Below are 20692 nucleotides of genomic sequence, written 5' to 3' on the forward strand. Positions count from 1 at the left end.
ATTAGAGGCAAAATTGAGCTTTGGGCCCCCCTCGACTTCCTGGTTCCTCCCAAGGAAACTGAAAATGAAGGAAAGGTCACTTCATCATTAACCAACATTTTCTGCTCTGCTTGGTGCCGTTTCCATTGAAGCCTATGGGAGATGCATGGAGAAGCGCACTAAATCCCAACATGTCTACGTCATCTGAGCTTTGATGAAGAAACGGCTGTAAAAAAAATGAAAGAACACACTTCAGAGAATAACATACTGACTGTTATTTCAAATGTTAGTATCAAAATAGCATCCAAGGATGATGAAGGACTTATGTCGAGTCAAATTAAAAATGCTCACCATGGGAAAATCTGTATCGTTCCTACTCTCCTCCATTTATTTGGACCCAGAGGCCGCTTTGATTGACAGGGCTAAAAATAGCTTTGTTATTTTCTAATGAAAACCTTTCACAAGTCTCCTCTGATAATTAATTGTGCCTTGATAGGATTTATACTAACCCTTAAAACAAAAGGCACATTGTATATTGTATATACTATGAGCTATTAATCGCTCTGTCAATCATTGTCTTTATCCTAAACTCAACATTTTCAAGGGACGCTTAACTTGCAACTCAAAAAAAAAAAAAGTAAAAAAAAATGCTATGGTGAGCATTTTAATATGACTCAGCATGAGCCCTGCAAAATATATTTGGATACTATTTGGAGACCAAAAATAAATAAACTAACGTGCACTTTTGTAAAACTACTCAGCATGCTGTTTTCATAAGTGCGTGCTTTCATGTTTTTAGAGGCATTTTTTCAGCAAAGGTCACATGACGCAGATATGTTGTGTTTTTGTGTGTTTCTCCATACATTTCTCATAATAATAGAACTCACATTGAAGTCTGACACAAAGAAGACCATTAGAGCTTCGGTTCATAATGTAATAAACATTCCCTGTTTTTCAGTTTCCATGGTTCCTCCTTCTAGAAGCCTCCAGAGTTGCTGTGTACCAGTTAGGATTTGGTAATTTCACTAAATATATATTAATTTAGGAATATGCACTATACTGACTGATAAAATAAGTAATAAAGACTAGATGCAAATGAGCAAAAATAATTAGCCTTTTCATTTAAAAAAAAATGACTTAGTGGATATGGGTAAATACAAACAAGAGAAGACGTGAAAATGCAAACGCAGTATATGTAGTACGGATTCCTACATGATCTCTCTAACAGCTAAGGGTTTCACGGCCTGAAAAACTTTAGAGCCCCCTGCCTTAAATGAAAGGCTGACAGTTTTTTTTTTTTTTTTTGTGGTGTAGACAAGGCCAGCAGCATAAGATATGTTAGTCACTAAATGAAGTCAAAAATCTATATCACATTAAGTGTATGCTATATTCAGGCCATCAGACAGCCTTTTCTGATGTGAAACTGCAGTTATACAAGCCAAATATAACTCTCTCCAAAGCAACCAGACTCCATTAGCAAATCAATAATTTTACCTTGCTGAGCATGGGGGTTGTTGATCTACCACTGCCTCAATCTGTTAGTTTGTTTGTGTTATTTTGTCACTTTGGTGATTCCAAACTAACCCTTAAAAACAAAGAAGTCACACCTTAACACAAACAAACAGGTCGAGGCAGCGGGAAACCAGGAACTCCTGTGTTCTGTGAGGGCCACCGAGCCGTCCACGTCCCCTGAGGGTCACAGAGGTCAGAGGTCACGGGGTCAGAGGGGACAGAGATATTAATGCTTTTATTTATTGATAACTGATTTTTATTGTAACTGAACTCAGCATAGAAACTTTTTTCACACATTAACTCAATCAGAGCTGATTTTGCCAGTGGAGTCTGGTTGTTTTCAAGAGTGATATTTGTCTTATATAACAGCGGTTTACCGTCTGTCCATAGCAGTACACTGTTTTGCTTCCTACACTGGGACTCCTGCTGCTTCTCCCAACTGGATGCATGTCAACCGCCATCTGCTGTTGGTAATACACTGACTATGGATAAGCAGTTAACACAACCCCACTTCAAATAATCCAAACTGTACCTTTAATTTGAAAACAATATTCACATGCACATATGTACCTTGAAAGGGTTACTTGCTCCTGTCTTTTTAACATGAAATTCCCTTTTTGTTACTGTTCCTACACCACTGCTTTGCAAAGAAACATGTTGATTGGAAACACAAAGAGGGAACTTAATACTAAAAATATCATAAATTTAAAAGATATCCACACTGAAGACTCATATTAGCATCAGCAGAACATAAATATGCATTTTTCTTGGGCTGCAACTAATGATTATTTTTACTATAAATTAATCTGCCAATTATTTTTGCAATTAATCAATTGGTTATTGTATAAAATGTCAAAAAAATGTGAAAATGTTCACCACAATTTCCCAGAGGCCGAAGCAACATCTTCCAATTGCTTCTTTTGTCCAACCAACAGTTCAAAACCCAAAGACATTTAAAAAGCTGGAGCCAATAAATGTTTGACATTTGTGCTTTAAAAATTACCAAAGCAATTAATTGATTTTCTTTTGATCAACTAATCAATTGATTGACTAATTGTTGCAGCTCTACATTTTCGCACAAATTCAGAACTCTGTATTTTCTTCCTCCCAGTTCTCACATTGATTTCAGATTATGAATGAATCTTTTCACAGAATGTGTGGACAAAAAAAAATCATTACGGAGACAAATAACTCTTTCAGTGAACATGAGCATGTTGTATTAAATTATTCCCTTAAAGGCCTTTATCATTTCAGTTTACAGTGAGATTATCACAAACTAATAGTCACACAGTACGCACAGAACCCAGGGTTCTGGGGCCCCTGAGGGTCTTTGGTCCTTAGGGGACGGTTTCCCACTTTGTCTGTTTGATAGTCCAGGTTTGTGTACAATCAATGCTCTTTACAACGAGTGAATTTCTCCCTGTAACACATCTATTGTGTACCTGTCCTCTGACAATACCTCGTCACGTGGCCACCCTACAGTGGCAATGACACACAAGAAGGTTTTTCTATTTTTTGCTTGTCAGCTGCAAAAAAAAAAACACAACAAAAGATGTACAAACCAAAGGGAAAAAGGGGTGGGGTTGCTTTCAACCAGGAGCTGTATAAAACTGTCCACAAGATGGGGCATAATCCAAATGTAGAGAGTGAGAAAAACAGAGAGAGGAGGGGGTGTCAGTGAGACAGACTGTCTTACTGTATTTCTGATTATTTTCACTACACTCTGTGAGCGAAATCTGACTTAAACAAGTCGTTCTCTGAATTACCAGGGACTGAAAATAAACTAGTAACAAAAATTAGAAGTCTCATCTCATCTCATCTCCTGTTCTTTTTTCTCTTCTGCAGCCCTCAGTGAAATTTACCCAACTGTCACTCACTGTCTCCCTCGTCTTATAAACTTTTTCTTCACCCGTCTTCAACTCAAGAAGCACCCGCAAACAAATCTGACTTTATGAGTCTATAAAGAGTCAAGGAAAGTGATTATGTTTAAAAAATAAAGAGATAAATAAAGAACTGTATGTGACAATTTACCCCCAAAAAAAGTTTGATTAAGGTGGCACAGTTTTATAAAAGTTACATTCCAATAATCAGTCTAGACAGCTAGTCTAAAACTCAAAGAGTCACCTGCTGAGAGAAGACGCATGCTGGTGACGTTTGACTCTTAACCCAGAGCTCAGCACGGAGGATTAAGGTTAAAATTGGCTAACGCTGCAGCGTGTGAAAAGCCCCTTTTGATCTAAAACCTGTTAAAGCAGGTGAAGCTGTGATAACATCAGCAGCCATCATCTGGGACTGTTTCAGGGCCGCAGCCAGAATTTTAGATGAGCTGGTGCCTTCAGTCCATCACCTGTGGTGCTGATAACCTGGTGAATTAATGACATAATGACTGCTCATCTCTCTCGCTCCGTTTAGATACTATTAACACATATGTGGAAATAAATGTAATGTGTAACACAACAGTGCCGTTAACCCCTTCTTCAGAGGTAGAATAACAGCACCCATGTTGTGCATGAACGTGCTCACATTTCTTGCGAATGGTGAACTGAATGGATCAGTTCACAATAAATGAACGTGACAGTGAGCGACGTTCACTACTGAGCAGAGAGAAAAACGTGCAAATGGGAACAGAAATGTTGGCGTGGCAAAAAAAACTTTGGTTGATCATGCAGCATGAAGTGTGTGAACTACACTGAAGACTGGAGACTGTGTTACAGCAACAAACAGTCAGATAGCTCTGCGTTAAATATTGCTCTTCTCTGTCTCGTCCACCTCTTCATCTCCTTGCAGTTCTCCTGTGTTATGGGGCGTTCAATTTGCTCTGTAAAGTTGGAAATTTCAACAGTATGTTGGTGTTCACATTTACTGTAGCGTAAAATGTTCTAAAATTGTTGTAAATTGTCGTTAATAAGTATAGATATGATTAATGCTGGTACTTCAAATTAAAACATGAATATCATGAACCTCTTAGTATGATAACAATATACAGAAAGACTCCAGCATCCAAGGTAGGAGGAGGCTCTGCATGAAATCAGATTAAAAAAAAAAAAACAGAAGAGATGAACTATGAGAACTATGAACTAGTTCATTTTAATCTGACTGAACTGAACTTTGAGCTCGCTCTTTTTAAGTGTGAACTTCCACAACTCTGATCCCTATTGCGTGTTCATACCTTTTACACAGAACAGTGAAGCGGAACAACAGCACAACATTCCCACCTTGAACAAGCTGTGTAAAAGAGGCTAGTAAGGGACAAATCAGACAACCTAATAACCGCTGAACAGCTAAAACCAACAACATGGTTGGACCTATCAGCAATATGGATTGATCACTTGCCCGGGGCAAGTAAAATGTCACGTCTGGCCAGAAAATCTAGCAGCTCACTTATCTGGCTGGCCACTAGTTTGATAATCAGTTAATGGTTAACCTAAATGTTCATGCAAAAATGGCATCAAATATGGAGATTTCCTGTTTTTCTTTGTTTATTGTCATATTAAATTGAATATCTTTGTGGTTCTAGACAGACAACACTAAACATTTAAGGACATAACTCTGGACTTAAAGAAACTTGGATGGACATTTTTCACTATTTTCTTACATTTTACAGATGTTGCAGCCCTAGATTAAACTTTTGTCTTTGTTGTTATTTGATAAATAAAAGAATTTGTACAGGGGCAAGTGGAAATTGAGTTTGGGCAAGTAGACCAACAAGGAAAAAAAAAAAATGCCAACAGAAGTAAAACTCTTCAATATGTCACAAAAAAGTCTGAAAAATTAATCCAAATTTATGAATCAGAGCTTTCTTTTTTCTCTTCTTTCTGACCCCATTAATCATCTCATGACCCCTCTGATTTATCTTAGCTTGGGAATGACTGTACTAGTGCTGCAAAGTTTGTCACAATTGCAATAAAATCACATTATGGCCAAGTGCAATATCCATATGGCAGAACCAGAACCAAATCACATTTTTTTGGAAAATGGAAAAATGTATGAGAAAACAACATAACGATGCACTGCAGAGATGACCTGACCTAAAAATCTTGTTCTCAAGGTGAGAGAAAACATGTTTGTTTGTACAGTCCTTGATTAATATCACATCAGCACAATTTTAATAGCTTTTCTCAGGGAACATCAAAATTGTAATGCAAAACTGTTCATTTCCATTAATTGTATTGCATATCGCAATTTCAGTCAAAATAATCGCAATGTGACTTTTTTTTACTTAAATCGTGCAGCCCTACACTTTACTAAACTACTTATCTGTGCATAAAGTAATAAAAACTTCCTCCACCTTGACAAGCTGCAAGAGTAAAATGCTACTTACACACTGTTGCATCAGTGCAATGATGTAATTTATTGTGTCAGTCACAGGGGCTGATTTTCTGCAAATGAACTCTGCAATTTCATCTGATGATACTTCGGTACTTTGACTAAAGTAGGATTATAAATACAAGAGTTTTACTGGTAATTAAGTATTCTTTCAGTGTAGTAATTTTGATTTTTGTAGTATCTGATTACTTCTTACACCACTGTTCTTTAAAGATTAATTTAAAGATGTGTATACATCATCATTCATGGTTACCTCTGAATCACCTGATGTGCAGCACAAGACATAACAACTCATTAATTTCTACTTGATGGTGCTTAAATATTACCTTTTCTTGTTGGGCTTCCACAGGTAAAGTAGAGTTAGTGCTGATCCCTCACTACTACACATCAATCATTGTACCGTCCTTCACACAAACCATGTGCTTTGACAGTCAGATAAACGCCTTTCTTTCACTAACTTCACTAACAGATCGTCTTTTATCCACACAGTTAGAAAAGGGTGAAACACAAAGTCCATCCCCGTTTACAAAAAGAAGTAAGACAGCATTAAACATTTGAGCCAATACCAATACAAATCTCAAAAAAGTAGCATATTTTACTAAAATACTCTTCTAGAGAAATAGATGTGATGAAAATAGTCCAGTACATACAGATGATGCCACCACAGGACGAAGGATGCGAGCAGGAACAGATGGATTGTAGACAGACATCTTGGTGTGGCTGAGCAGCAGTGATTCGGTGCTTCCACAGACAGACCTACCTGGCATTTACAACACCTACTTCCTGTAGATATCACATGACAGAGTCACATGACAATGCTGAGAGAAAATATAAAGTTTCACCACTGGGAGGTGCAGTAAACAAGTGAACTGAACAAACTGGTCCTGCTGTTTGTAGTTTGTCATTAAAGTCCATGTAACGCAATAATAAATGTTTGTCAAACCACAGAGAAAAGTGTTATTAACTACTCAGCCAAATTTGAATTATAAAATATATAATATTAAGTCTCAAAATCATGAAAAATGAGTATTTTCCTCTGCTCTGAATCAACTATCTTTCTCTGGTGTCAAATACCTCTTCAACCTGATGGATGCCCACTTGAGCAGCTTTATTGGACTTGTACAGACACGTTTGAGCCACTAGAACCACAGCACAGTGGCCTACCTGAGAATTATTTTGTTCCTCTCAAACTGCAACAGGATAGTAATTCTTTTCTTTAGCGTCTGGTTGTTGAAACTGAAGTGAGCAGTAACTGCTGGGCCAAAAGAGTCACTTAAAGCTGTGGTAGGCAACATTTTTTTTGGCATCAATGAGCAATAATTCCATGATAACCTTTCAGAATATTGTAAACAAAGTAGTCTGAGAGAAAACTAGACTGCTCTACCTCCTCTTGGCTCTGTTTTCAGGCTTTAGGAAATCTGGCCTGTGACGGTAGACTTAAACCAATCTGTTGGTTGCTCTGCCAGTGCAGCTGCACATGCACGTTCCATCACTGAGACCTTGAATCGATGGCGGAAACTCTCGCAGGAAAACTCGCTATAAAACCAAATTATCTGGAAGAGAATCTTTCTTTGAGCAGCACGCTCAGCTCAGGAGTTTGTCAGCTCACCCAGATAGTTCAGACTTAACCTTCAGTTGCGTTAATTTGGGTCAAACTTTTAGGACACAAACAGATAACTTGAAGCCTGGCAGGATGGATTCTCACGAGATCTTGCAAATTCAGCTAAGTTGCAACTTGTAACTTAGTCGATATTAACCACTCAACCAAATCTGAATGATTAAAAAAAAAAAGAAAAGTATATAAAATCAGGTCTCAGGCACGTTCATAACTGACTTTTAGGGAAGGTGAGAGTTTCAGGTCCACCTAAAAATCCTGAACACAGAAATCATGAATAACAGTTTAACGGTCTAACTTCTCAGTACTACATAGTTCTCTGTCTTTTCTCATGTTTTCACCAATGATGACATATATAACGTGACTCACAAATACTATTTTCAAAAAATCATAAATATGTATTGTTTGATAATTTATTTAAATAGTTTGCTTAGGAAAAACACTTTGTCATTCCAAGATAATTAGGCACCTAATTCTCGATCTGACGAGACAACTTAAATATTTTGAGCGCATAAAATACCCAGTATATGTAAGTTCTTGCAGGAAAAGTTATACATTTTGGGAAATATCTGTATGGTAAGCTGGTAGCAGCAGGTTAGCTTAGCTCACACTAACCAGCACTTTTGTTCTGATTAAATAATCAAATCATAAAATGTTTACTAGTGAGTGAATATTTCCTTTAATTGTAAAATGTAAACTCATCTAGGTTGCTAAAACCCCCAACCGCTTGAATAAGGTTAAAGCTCTAAGCGGGTCAAGGACTGTCGGCGTGTAAATGATGTTGGATCCTGAATAAAAACACATCCACGGGGAGTAGATGGTTCAAGTGCCTGCACTGTGTTGTATCATTGTGCGTACACTGTGAAGCTATGTAAATGTTTATCTGCATCTAAACATACTTATGTATTCAATAAAGAGATGAAAATCAGTTATGAAGGAAAATAACATGTTTTAATTACATTTTAATCACTGTGCACTCATGTTTAATACATGGAGCTCAGCATGAGACTGACTGTTGACCTCTTACACATAAAGCTCTGTTCAAGAGTCACCACTTTAATTAGAACTGGCATGAAATTTGCTCTTTATCACAACAGTTTTATATGTCTAGAATATAACAAGTCAAAGTTAGAATCTAATTTAACAATTTTTCATGGTTTAAATATCCAATACCCCCCTTTCCCCCTTAAAAGCCAATTAAAATATGCAAAAGTACAATCCTTTAATTTTCTCATAAAAATGTAAATGACTCAAAATGGCTACCTACAATCAAAGAAATTATTCAACAATGGAAAATAAATGTCTAAATGTCTCCATGAAAGTATAAAGCAATGACATCTCTGTCTAAGATAACACATTCAATAAACTAAAGAACAACCGGGACTCTTCTGTTGTTGTGTTTTCCAGATGGGATGAGTTGCAGTGTTGGGTCATCTTGGTTATACAGCAAAACAAGGTTTAGTGTCTTTGACTGAATGAGTCTGTTGTGTTGCCCTGACCACTTAGTGGAGTTTAAATGAGTCTCCTGTGTGGCATAAAAAAAAAAATCCTTTATCAGCTTCTCACCGCTAGAGACACCTTAAAGCTCTTGTGTGAGCACACAGAAGAGCTGAACTTGAATCTTATAGTCCACTTTAAAGAGAATCTGTCCAGGGTAGAGGTCAAAAATATGAATCACTTGGCTGATTCAAATAGTTTTGTTCAGTTCACTTCAACACACAAGAAAAAAAACACAAGATCCTAACCTAGATAGGTAAAGTGTCGTACATTAGCATCTTGACCTCCCATAATTCACTAACAATAGCTCATAGTTGTGTTATCTGACAGTAGTTACTGGTAGTGTTAGCTAACAGGAGCTAACGGTACTGTTCACTAACAGTAGGCCACATCTAACTGTAGTTAACAGTAGTGTTAGCTAGTAGGAGCTAACAGTACTGTTCACTAAGAGTAGGTCACACCTAACTGTAGTTAACAGTAGTGTTAGCTATAATAGTACTGTTCACTAACAGTAGGTCACACCTAAGTGTAGTTAACAGTAGTTAGTGTTAGCTAACAGTAAGTAATACGATCACTAACAGTAGCTCATGGAAGTCTTATTTAACTGTAGTTAACAGATGTGTTAGCTAACAGTAACTAACTCTACTGTTCACTAACAGTAGCTCACACCTAACTGTAGTTAACAGTAGTGTTAGCTAACAGTAACTAACTGTATTGTTCACTAACAGTAGGTCATAGTAGTCTTATCTAACAGTAGGTAAGAGTAGTGGTAGCTAACAGTAACTAATGGTAGTGTTCAGTAACAGTAGCTCATAGTAGTATTAGCTAACTGTAGTTAATGATAGTGTTAGTTAGCAGCAGTTAATAGAAGTGCCTGCTAACAGAAGCTCTGTTGGAAGCTCTCAGTAGTCTTATCCAACAGTACCAGTAGTGTTAGCTAATAGTTGCTAATGGTAGTATTAGTTAACAGTAGTTAACGGTAGTGTTTGCTAACAGTAGTCAGCAGTAGCGTTAGTTAACAGTAGTTGAGGGTAATGTTAGCTAACAGTAGTTAATGGCAGCATTAGTTAACAGCAGTTAACAGTACTATTTACTAACAGTAGCTCACAGTAGTGTTAGTTGCCAGTAGTGTTAGCTAACAGTTGCTAATGGCAGTATTAGTTGGCAGTAGCTAATTGTACTGTTCTCTAACTGTAGGTAACGGCAGTGTTAGCTAACAGTAGTTAATGGTAGTGTTAGGTGGCAATTGCTAATGGTACTGTTTGCAAACAGTAATGGGAGCATTAGCTAACTTGTTTAATCTGTATGGCTGCTTTTTTATTGCTTTTACACAATGGATTTCGGATATGGAGGAGGCTGAATCTGCTTTCTTAGACTAATACTTTCTTTTATCTCCAGAGTTAGTGTTGAAGTAAATTTCCCAAAAAGAACAACTTTGGATTTCACAACAGATGTTACCAATACCTCTAAGAAAAATCAACAGTCACAAAGTTTAGCTCTGCAAGATGAGAAAAGTAGTGTCGGTTGCTAGGTAACAGACATAAAAGTTGATAAGCGATGTTGAAATGGATTGAGTATTTCAGATTTCCTAACCAGACATTATAGCCTGAAGTAAGACATGATAGAATTCCTACAAATTATTTGGGATTATTTAATACCAAAGTGGGGAAAATCCTATCTGAGATAGAGATCAGTTCCTTCCAAAACCTTTATAAATCACTGTTAAAAAGTAAATCAGTTTCATGATGTGACAACACAATTGTTAACATTTAGGCACAAAAATGTCTTGAGGGAAGGTTAAAATGAGTACTTTAAGGTTTAGGGAAACAATGTGGTTTGATTAAAATAACTACTCCACAGGGGTTAGGGGCCCTTTGTCGTCATAGTAACGATGGTGGTTATGTTGTATTGATCCATCCGTCCATCCTGACCCATATGCAGAGGGTTTTAACATTTATGTTTAACAAGGAGGTAACATAAAGGCACCGGTGCTCTCAGTCACCAGTGAGGGGAGCTCCTCTGCTAAAAGCTGCTGATTCAGTCACTGAGGGTAATGAATCAGTCCAGTCTGAAAATTTCGTTTTAAAAGATTTGTTTGTACATTTTTTTGCCCAAAGCCTGATAGAGAGCCAATTTTTTTTCCCTCATTAAAATGCCCCTTTTTGCGTCAACACGACAAAACATTTCTACTAAGCAGGCAGGTTTATCAAGCTGCTTCAGGTTTGTCACAAAACCACCAGGCCTCACTCTGCTGGTTATAAGACGGGCTCCAGAAATAGTCCTGATCTGTCCTCTTTGATATGAGTCACAGCACAGACATCACAGTTCCCAGCAAAGAATAACGAGTTATACAACAAAATAAACCTCAAATCCACAAAGTGAGCTGTTTAGAAGCAAAATTAGCTGAATATTATATTAACTCCAGGTGTGAATGCAACAAACATAAATGAAATGAAATGTTCTTCACTCAGCCTGTTCATCATGCATGAATGTGTAAATATTTGCACAGAGGTTTAAGTACCGGCTATATGATCAAAAATGACAAATAAACATTTTGCTCTACTTGTGCTCTCAGTTTAGTCTTTTGCTTGCCATTTTAGACCCTCGTCAGCCCAAAATTATAGATACATTTATACTTTCTGCCTTTTCTCAGCTAAATTCTGAGGTGAACATGGGGAAACTCTGATCTTCAAAGTACATTTTGCCCAAAAATGATGATTCAGTCGTTATCTTCTCACCCTCAAGCTGATTGAAGGTCAGGTTTAGTCTTTTACTTCACAAAACACTGCTGGAGTTTCACAGGAAAACAGAGTTGCAGAATCTCCCAAACAATGTCGACCGGTTTTTCAAACCGAAAAACCTTGTTTTTAGCCTAAATCTTCACTGAAGATCCTTAGCTTGGAGCCACGTTCACATGCGCTTGCACACCGTCTGAACCGTGTGTGTGTTGTGTGACGGTGTGCAAACACAAGTGAACAGCATGCTGTGACTTTAGGAGGCTGGGATGACATCAGAAGAGTAGTGTGGGGGTATTTTATGTTTTTTTTCTGTTGTTTTTTGTTTGAAAACCATTAGTGCTGGCGAAAGGTCTGGCGCCACACATACGCATTCTGCTATAGGGGATAAAATGAAACCGAAACATCTCACCCCAGGAGGCAGTGACGCTGCTGCCGTCAAGAAGAAAACCTGTTTTGGTGGAGCATTTGAACATCAGGAGGAAAGTTCTGGCATTAAAATGACTACATCACCAGTAACAGCTGTTAGCATGTTTACCTCTATACCATTAGCGTCCCAGGCGCTAATTTGACGTTTTCAGTGTCTAGGTTGCAGCTCAAAAGTTTTTTGTTGTTTCACGGGGACTTTGAAAACATAGACACAAACGCCACCAGGCTGCTTGGAGCAAGCAACTAATGGCAGGACTTACACCACCAGTGTTCATCACTTAAATTGTTTGAGAGACTATGCAACGCTATTATCCTGTGAAACTCCAGCACTGTTTTGTGGACTAGAAAACTAAACCCGACCTTCAATTGGCATGAGGGTAAGTAGATAATGACAGACTTTTCAGTTCCTTTTGAACTGATGTTTCACCAACACTGTCATATTTTCCTTAAACGCCCTGGAAACATTTTCGCAATCAGTTTATTGTGAACAGTTCATTCTTGAGTCCAAGTTGACGCTTGTACCGAGTCTGAAAAAATTCCATCCAAGAATTTTGAAATATTTGCCTTCATGAGAACAGGAGGAACATGAGTGACCTTGGCCTTTGACCTCATTTCATTCTTGGGTCGAAGTGGTCATTTGCACCAAGCTGACCAAAATTTCTTCAAGGTGTTTTTGAGATATCGCGGTCACAAAAATGGAGTGACCTGAAAATATAATACTTCAGGCTACAGCTGCTGCTGGTGTGGGACAAGATGCAGGTCCACTGATTACTCACACAGACGCAAGCAATTGCATCTTCCCCTGGTGAGGTTAATTATAATGATAAATATTCAGATACTCAGGATTTACCACTGAAATACTTACAGGTAGAGTTAGTAGCATTTGTCCAAGCCATTCTTAAATGCATCAGAATGTCAAATACCCACGTTTTGGGTTGATGAAACCCAGCGCAGCAAAATAATGAGAAAAAATGCAAAATTACAGACAGAAGGCAGAGCTCTGCAGATTCAGCCAACACTGCCGCACACTTCCAGAGGGTCATAGGTGATGAGTGCAAGGAATTATATAATTTATGAGTCTATACATTTTTTTCTTGTAGGACAATGTTCCAGATTATACCTTTAAGATTTGACATGACATGTTTTCAGTAGCTTCAGAGGCACAGAAGCACTGACAAAAATTACAAAGATGTTTTTCAGACAGTCCAGCTTCAGTTCACAGCTCATTTATTTATTTATTTATTTATTTGAGGGGGTTATTGTCTTTAATGGATTAGACAGTTGAAGATAGACAGGTTGCACCAAATGCAATACTGCTTTAACTTTACTCAGCACCAATGGGTTGTTTTGACCCAGTATTAGTGTTGGTGTTTACTGTTATTGACCCAGTGCGTAACAACAAGCTCACATTTTACCCTGACACTGTCAAAAAACATATTGTTAGTTGTATATAATTATTTACATATGATATTCCAAACTGTATATATAAGTTATTAATAATAAGTTTAAAAAGAGCTAGTGTTGATCATAACAGTTCATAACAGTAAATAACCTAAAAGTAATAAAAGAAAAATAATACTACTGGGTCAAAACTGCTCATTATTTCGGTGTATTTGTACCGATGGTACTGGATGAAGTCAGTGCATTATTGCATTGGTGCAATATTTACCATAATGGTCCATTTTGACCCCACGATTCTTGTGTGTATACACCAGTTTTAGATGCTTCACAGGAGTTATAGTTATTTGCATTATTATTATTAGTATTAATAAACATTTAAAAATGTATATCTTCCTATGCTACATTATGATCTGTTATTAATCATTGATCAGCTTATTCATGCTCTTTACAGGGTCGCAAAAGTGCAACCCAGCAAACCAGATGAGATAATTAGGAGTGAGCATTTCATCATCTGCAATAATGCTAATACTAATAATATTAATGATGCTTTTCTTTCTGTCGGACAGTTGAGATTAAATAATTTTAAATCCTACATGGACAGGAATTTGTAATAGGAATATTTGAAGTTCTTAAATCTTTCATTCATTTTCAGAAAATAAACTTAAGCCACAACATATGACATCCTTTCTATGAACAATTAAGCATTATGGCCTCCTGCAGTGTTAAAGAATCAGAGCTGAACAATGCCTTTGTGCCGAGCCAGTCTGCTGCTTTCAACATATCCGTCCATAGGCATCATTTTATAATAGGATCATAAAATTTGGATAAAGACTTGACAGTTCAAATGGTCACATCTCATCATATTACTGTAGCGTCTTCCTCTTTTTGTGATGAATGAATGCAGATTGTTCATTCTTGGTATTTGGTAGAAATGGATACAACTTTCACAGTCCCACATACACACCCACTACCCAGTGCATACAGCAGTACATGTACGCCGTATATATAGATATACTACAGTACAGTGCAGTATTATATGTCAAATTTATCAAATACTACAGCTGATAAATATAACAGAAAACTGGAGTAAACAAAGGTTTGTTTGTGTTAAAGGTTCAGTCAGTAATTTTTGACTCTATAAATTACAGATATTAATGCTGTATGTAGTTGAAGTTGATGATCATTAAAAATAAAGATCTGATTTGCTGCTATTTAGACATATTATTGACGTAAAGCATTGATTCCCAGCCAGGGAACCATGAGGGGTCGCTAAAGCTTCACAGGGGCTGGTGGGGTGGGAGTTTGAGTTAAGTGACTCACTGTCTCACTGCTTACCAGACTCCATTAACATATTGCTCAATTTAACCGTTATATAGATCTTCTCCATCTAAAAGATTATTAATGATTTCTTAACACTCATAACCAGGTGCATATTCATTCAGCAAACATTCAGCATTAATTTGAACTCAAGTTAATGTGAAATGGGCAAACAAAAACAGTTATTACAGCCTGCAATAGAAATTATTAATTAAATAGAAAGGAGGAGGAGACAACGGCCATAGAATTGCTGTCAGGTAGCGAGTGTTTCAACTTAATCTCTGATGACATATCATTTTAATTATATAATAAATTACAGTAAATATATTACAGCTTTCTCCTAAAAGGGGTTTAAGAAAAAAAAGTGTGTGTGTCTGTGTATATATATGTGTGTGTGTGTGTGTGTGTGTGTGTGTGTGTGTGTGTGTGTGTGTGTGTGTGTGTGTGTGTGTGTAAGAATAAAATTATTTTTAAAGTTTTGATAATTATTTCTGTTATAAATGTATAAGATAAGTGCCCAGTGAAGACCTGAAAACAAGCTATATTCCTTCACTCTCTGACTCTCTGCTAAACAGCCTTGTCCTGCATTAAACAGGTACACAGTTCAAAGAAGCACTGGCCAAGTGTCAAGAAGAAGAAAGGAAAGAAAACACTGAAACTGTCAAAAAAAAAAAAAAAAGGGGGGGGTACTTTTATGTGTGGATGATTCTTAAAAATAAAAAAACATGCAAAATTCATAAAGAGAATTGTATTAAAAGTTCCTAAAAATTCCATCTCATATATAAATCATATAAACTCATCTCTGATGTAATATTCACAGGAAATAATTCATCCAAATCACAAATTTCTTGCAAATTTCCTGCAGTTATTGCATTGACCATTTGAGTTATTGTTATTGTTATGCATTGATTAAAATATAAAATATTCAGAAAATATGTCTCTCAGTCAGTTTACTCAACGATAGAAAATGGGAACCTTAAGGAAAAAGGCTGGGAACCACCTTGAGAGAACATAATAACTTGTGTATGAGATATAACTCTCTAAACTAAACTGGATTTCAGATCAACAAAACGTTCTGTTTATTATTGCAGCAATTCCAAACTTTTGAACGGTAGTGTATTTTGTATGATCATGATATATTATTATATTATTACACTGTCAGTCATTCATCATCTGCCAACTAAAAATCACTGTTCAGTGCAACACTGGGTTTACTGTATCCAGTACTAATGGGTTGTTTTGACCCAGTTTGGAGTGAGCAGGCGCAAACACTACATTTTGAGTTTTAGTGTGGCAGCAGCCACAATGTTTACAGAATATTTGGATTTTAAACTGCAGCTTTAAGTTACCAGATGAAATAAGTTGTATCGTGATAACTAAAATAAACTAAACTGGATGTCAAGTAGACAAAACGGTCTGGTTGGTATTGTAGCGATTCCAAACTTTTGAACAATAGCGTGTCTTGCATGATTATGATGTATTATTAACTGGATTTCAAATAGACAAAACTGTCTGGTTGTTGTTTCTGGCTGTTATTGCAGTAAAACCTACAACGATACAACAAGGAAACCAAAATAAATTGTGTTTGCATTGTTAGATAACGGTTGAACAATAAGAGTAATAATACAGTTGAATACAAATGGACTCAGACATGTTGACTCTTCCAGGACAAAATGTGCGTCAACATGTAAGATGGAAAAAAGTGGGAAAAAACATATCCCTGTCAGATTTTAAATGTCTGTAAAGCGTGGACCTCAACAGTAATCCGTTACATTGGTCAGAATAATATTTGTCTGCTCTCAGGAACCACTGAGGCAACTTACAAAAGGGGGCGCTGTTGAGGCAGAAAACTGACAGTTCAAAATACCAATGAATGGCAGCGGTTGTTGTCTTCACAGTGACATTTCCAGTGATCCCTCAGAAGACAGACAGGAGGGACAGTGTCCCTGCTGGAAAGCAACACTACTCCAAGTTAAGAACTGGATATTAGATCCTGAAACGCTGATCACTTTTCTTTGTTGATGAGTTTATATTTAAATAGTTTCTTTAAAGTTAGAAAATCAAGCTATTTTTTTTTCTTTTATAAGGTCACTTTAAATCAAACATGGGACAATTTGAATGGAGGACATCAATATAAAATCAGCAAGTAGCAGATAATCTACTGCACTTTGAGTAAGGCTGCTGTGGAGCACTGCTCAATACTACACGACACTTAGTGTAGGTGTTAGTGTGTTATAAGTGTGCAACCTGTCCTACAACTGCTGTTATTTCCTCGCTGTGTTGCACAAAAACACTGAGGTCTTAGCCAGTTTGTTTGGTCAAAAAAAAGAAGGACCGTCGTCAAGTGTCCACCAAGACAACGAGTAACTCAGTCAGACAGGTAGGAGACATTAAACCTGCTGCACATCCTGACTGTAATATGAATCCAGTGATGTTCCAGCTAAAAGTGTTTGTCTGTTAATGTCTCATCCCAGCCCACGGTGTCACTGCAAAGTCCTCAGACTGAAATGTAAAACGCACAAAACAAACACACCACATCCATCAGAGTGCATCAACAAATTAGAGCAGAATCTTATGGCAGAAAAATTAACATCAACTGCAGAGAAAATGTGTGGTTTTCTCCAAGCAAGTTAATGTCAGATACATTTTTATTAATTTTGAGGGCTGTTTGCGTTTTTAGAAAAACCTCTCTCCTCATAATTTACTTAGGTTAATTTGGAAGTTTGGAGTTTAATTAAATTATGTTTCAGAATATTAGCACCTGTATGCACAACTGAAGCGCTCAGGTCTACATATGATGGAGAGGAATCTCGTGCACGCTTTATACGTCAGTTTTTACTCAGTTGGCGGTCAAATTTCAGGACTCACTCGGCTATATTTCACTGTTCAACACTCTATTGTAAATGTTTAGACTCTGCAGGCCTATTTCTGCCAAGATTTTCAATTACAATTCAGACATTTTTCAACTTCTGTCACCTGCACGTTACTTAAATTTTGCTTCACAACAACAACAGCAGTAAAGTAGCAGGGAAAGAAACTGAAATAATAAAAAAAATCTGAGACATCTCTTTCATCTTCAGTGCAGCCACAGTAATATTTAACCTTGTTCTATTTTGGTTGGATTTTGCATTTCTGACCATCACCAACAGCTGGAAACTAAATATTAGCACATTTTTTCCTGCAGGTTCTCAAAACACATAAAGTTCTAGATTTTACAAAATATTTGGAAATTATTAACTTTAACAAGAATTCACAGGGCACACTAATCCAGGAAGCACCGAATCTATTCCTTTACACATGAAACCTGATTGTCTCATCACTCATGTATAACTGAGGGATATTAAATGAATTATTCTGAGTTGAGGAAAATGTTATAATCTTTATTCTTCTCACACAGTATTTGGGTCATATCAACAATAGCAGATCTTTTCAAGAGCATGCTTTAAAAACACCCCATAAGGAGCAAAAAACGGACACTTTCATTCAACAAAAGCTATTAAATATAATTTACAGGGGAGTGAAATCTTCCACCGAAGACAATGATCAAAACACAAGTTGAAAACTTGTCTTCTTGATATGATATAGACAGTGAATTCAAACTCATGAGATTTATAACTTCTCCATGGTCCCAAATTAACTTATGAAACTTTATATATATACAAAAATGTGCTACACAGACCAGCAATGTTAGAAACTTGTCAGGATGTAAGAAATCAACCAACAGAATAAAGAAAATAGCCTATAAAAAATGCAGCTCACTGTGTACTTTAACTAGGACTGACTGTATTGCACTAGTGATTTCTACTGTTTTAAAACGACTACAAGGTGTGTTACAACATATTCCTCGTGTCCTCCCTTTTGACGTGGTCAAGTGTCTTGTCGTGGCACTTGCTCTTTTTGTTCTGGTGAGTTTTGACATGTTTTGCCAAGTGGTCACTCCTCATGAACCTCTTGCAGCAGTCCGGGCAAACAAAGCGCTTCTCGCCCGTGTGAGTCCTCAGGTGTCTCTGCAGCTCGTCCGACCTGGTGAAACTCTTCCCACAGAACAGCCAGTTGCACACAAACGGCCGCTCTCCAGAGTGCCACCGCAGGTGCGCCTTGAGGTGAGAAGTTTTCCCGTAAACTTTCCCGCAACCCGGTATGTGACAAATATGCTGCTTCTTCTTGCCCGGCTCGTCGCTGGACGTGGAGGACTGGCAGTTCGGACACCTGCACCTCCTGCACCGCCGCGCGGTTGCGAGAGGAGACTTGGTGTGCAGCAGAGCCGCGATTTGCGTCTGGTATTGCGCAAAGTCCGTGTGTCCCAGCACCAAGCCCCTCTGCAGCTGGAAGCGATGGGGACCGAGCGAGGAAGAGTGGCTGACATGGTTCCCCTGCTGCAGGCTCCACCACGGAATATCCTCCCCAGGGTTTGGGGACAACTGTCTCTGCTGCTGGTGCACAAGGCCGGACGGTCCCGTGACAAAACTTGGCATCGCGGGCGGGATGGGAGTTGGGGCTGCGTAACTGACGGCGGGGACGTAGGTGGGAGGGCAGGTAGACTGCAGAGACTGCATGGAGCAAGGTAGCATCTTCACAGGGGAGAAGTCATAGGGGTAAGAGGGGTCCGCCGGAGGGGTGAGGGGCAGTTCGTGATGCGAGCTGAACGAGCTCTGGATGTGCGCAGACAGCTGGGGCTTGGAGGATAGTCCGAAAGTGGAGTTGCTGGCCAGGCTGCTCTGAGGGTTGCCCTCGTTAGTCCACGGGTGAAACAAGCGCGAAGGGGAGCCCAGAGTGGGGTCGTAGGGAACCTGGAGGAAATCTGTCGGGTTTGATCCGTGGTGGTGCCCGATCCGGTTACAAGTGGCAGCCAAGAGAGCCAGCGGAGAGTGCTTACAGTTCTCTGGAGAAGAGTTTGGAGTGCGATCCTGCATAGACACACATGTTCTGTATTACAATCATTTTCTAACACACCTTTTACCAGATAAAAACACAAACAATGAGATATTTTAATATCCAAACAATTATGAAATGCTCTAAATTTCACGTGCGTAAAATCGATCCCCCCCAAAAAGTTGGCGTTACGTTGCAACAAAAGTCATTAACGCGCAAAACAATTAGCGATAGCAATTAAATTATGTGACACTGGACTTTTAATCTTTGTTAGATATAAAAGACTCGTAAAGCAAGCGTAAATCAGCTCGCATGAGTGAGTTTAGAAGTTATTAAAGTCGTCAAAGTAAACAGAAACTTGCGCACAAACCTGCAGAAAAGCCTGGAGTGTTTCATTCCGCAGTACAGCCACTGCTGCCATGGTAAACGTCCTCCTCCCTCTCGATGGAAACAAATAAAAATAAAAAAAAAAGCACTAATTTAGATAAAATATGTGCATTCGCTGTGAAAATATCGCGTCGAGCTGCAGGTCTCCACTCCTCAGTGCTTCCTCTCTCCGAGATATCCTTGGTCTATCTGAAGAGTGAGGGATCACTTCTTAGAATTTGATAAGGACTTTGGTGGGCCGCCAGCCAGTCAGAAATAAGATTTATTACTTTGAAGTTTGCCGCTGCCCAATCATCAAAGAATAGCGGCTCTTTGAGAGGGGAAAGCAAATCCTTTGAATCCACAAAGCTCCTATGGTGTGTTTGTTGGTCTGGATAAAGGAGCTGATTATTAGGGGGGATGGGAAGGGAGGAGATAAAGGCGGGACAATTAATGAAGTAATCACTATGTGGGAAATGTATATACACAAATAATTGGATTTTCTTGATCAAAGACCCCCATGCCGCCTGGAGACCCCGGTATTGGATGCTGTAGTCATCTGATCCTCTTTTTGTAATTAAGGATTTGTAGCAGAACCCTATGTGACAATGTGACATTGTTATCTCTGGAGATCTCCAAGAGC

The 20692-nt window shown here is 38.2% G+C and overlaps 1 protein-coding gene across 1 annotated transcript; it reads right to left on the minus strand.

Annotated features, from left to right (window-relative positions):
* Nucleotides 1–18170: 18170 nt before the first annotated feature.
* sp5a (Sp5 transcription factor a) lies at nucleotides 18171–20692 on the minus strand. Its single transcript, XM_084725164.1, has 2 exons — nucleotides 20054–20692; nucleotides 18171–19718 (listed from the first exon to the last, which is right to left on the minus strand). The coding sequence occupies exons 1-2, from the start codon at nucleotides 20102–20104 to the stop codon at nucleotides 18642–18644; spliced, it is 1128 nt and encodes a 375-aa protein (XP_084581290.1). The 5' UTR covers nucleotides 20105–20692; the 3' UTR covers nucleotides 18171–18641.

The sequence above is a fragment of the Lutjanus erythropterus genome, chromosome 8 (genome assembly GCF_056507025.1).
Source record: "Lutjanus erythropterus isolate fLutEry1 chromosome 8, fLutEry1.hap2, whole genome shotgun sequence".
Taxonomy (NCBI): Eukaryota; Metazoa; Chordata; class Actinopteri; order Lutjaniformes; family Lutjanidae; genus Lutjanus; species Lutjanus erythropterus.

What these genes read in the sequence shown, in the direction of transcription:
- sp5a (XM_084725164.1), bottom strand. Translation starts at nt 20,104, where the DNA reads ATGGCAGCAGTGGCTGTACTGCGGAATGAAACACTCCAGGCTTTTCTG. An exon ending in CACTCCAGGCTTTTCTGCAG is followed by an intron (nt 19,719 to 20,053) that starts GTTTGTGCGCAA and finishes GTGTCTATGCAG; the next exon opens with GATCGCACTCCAAACTCTTC.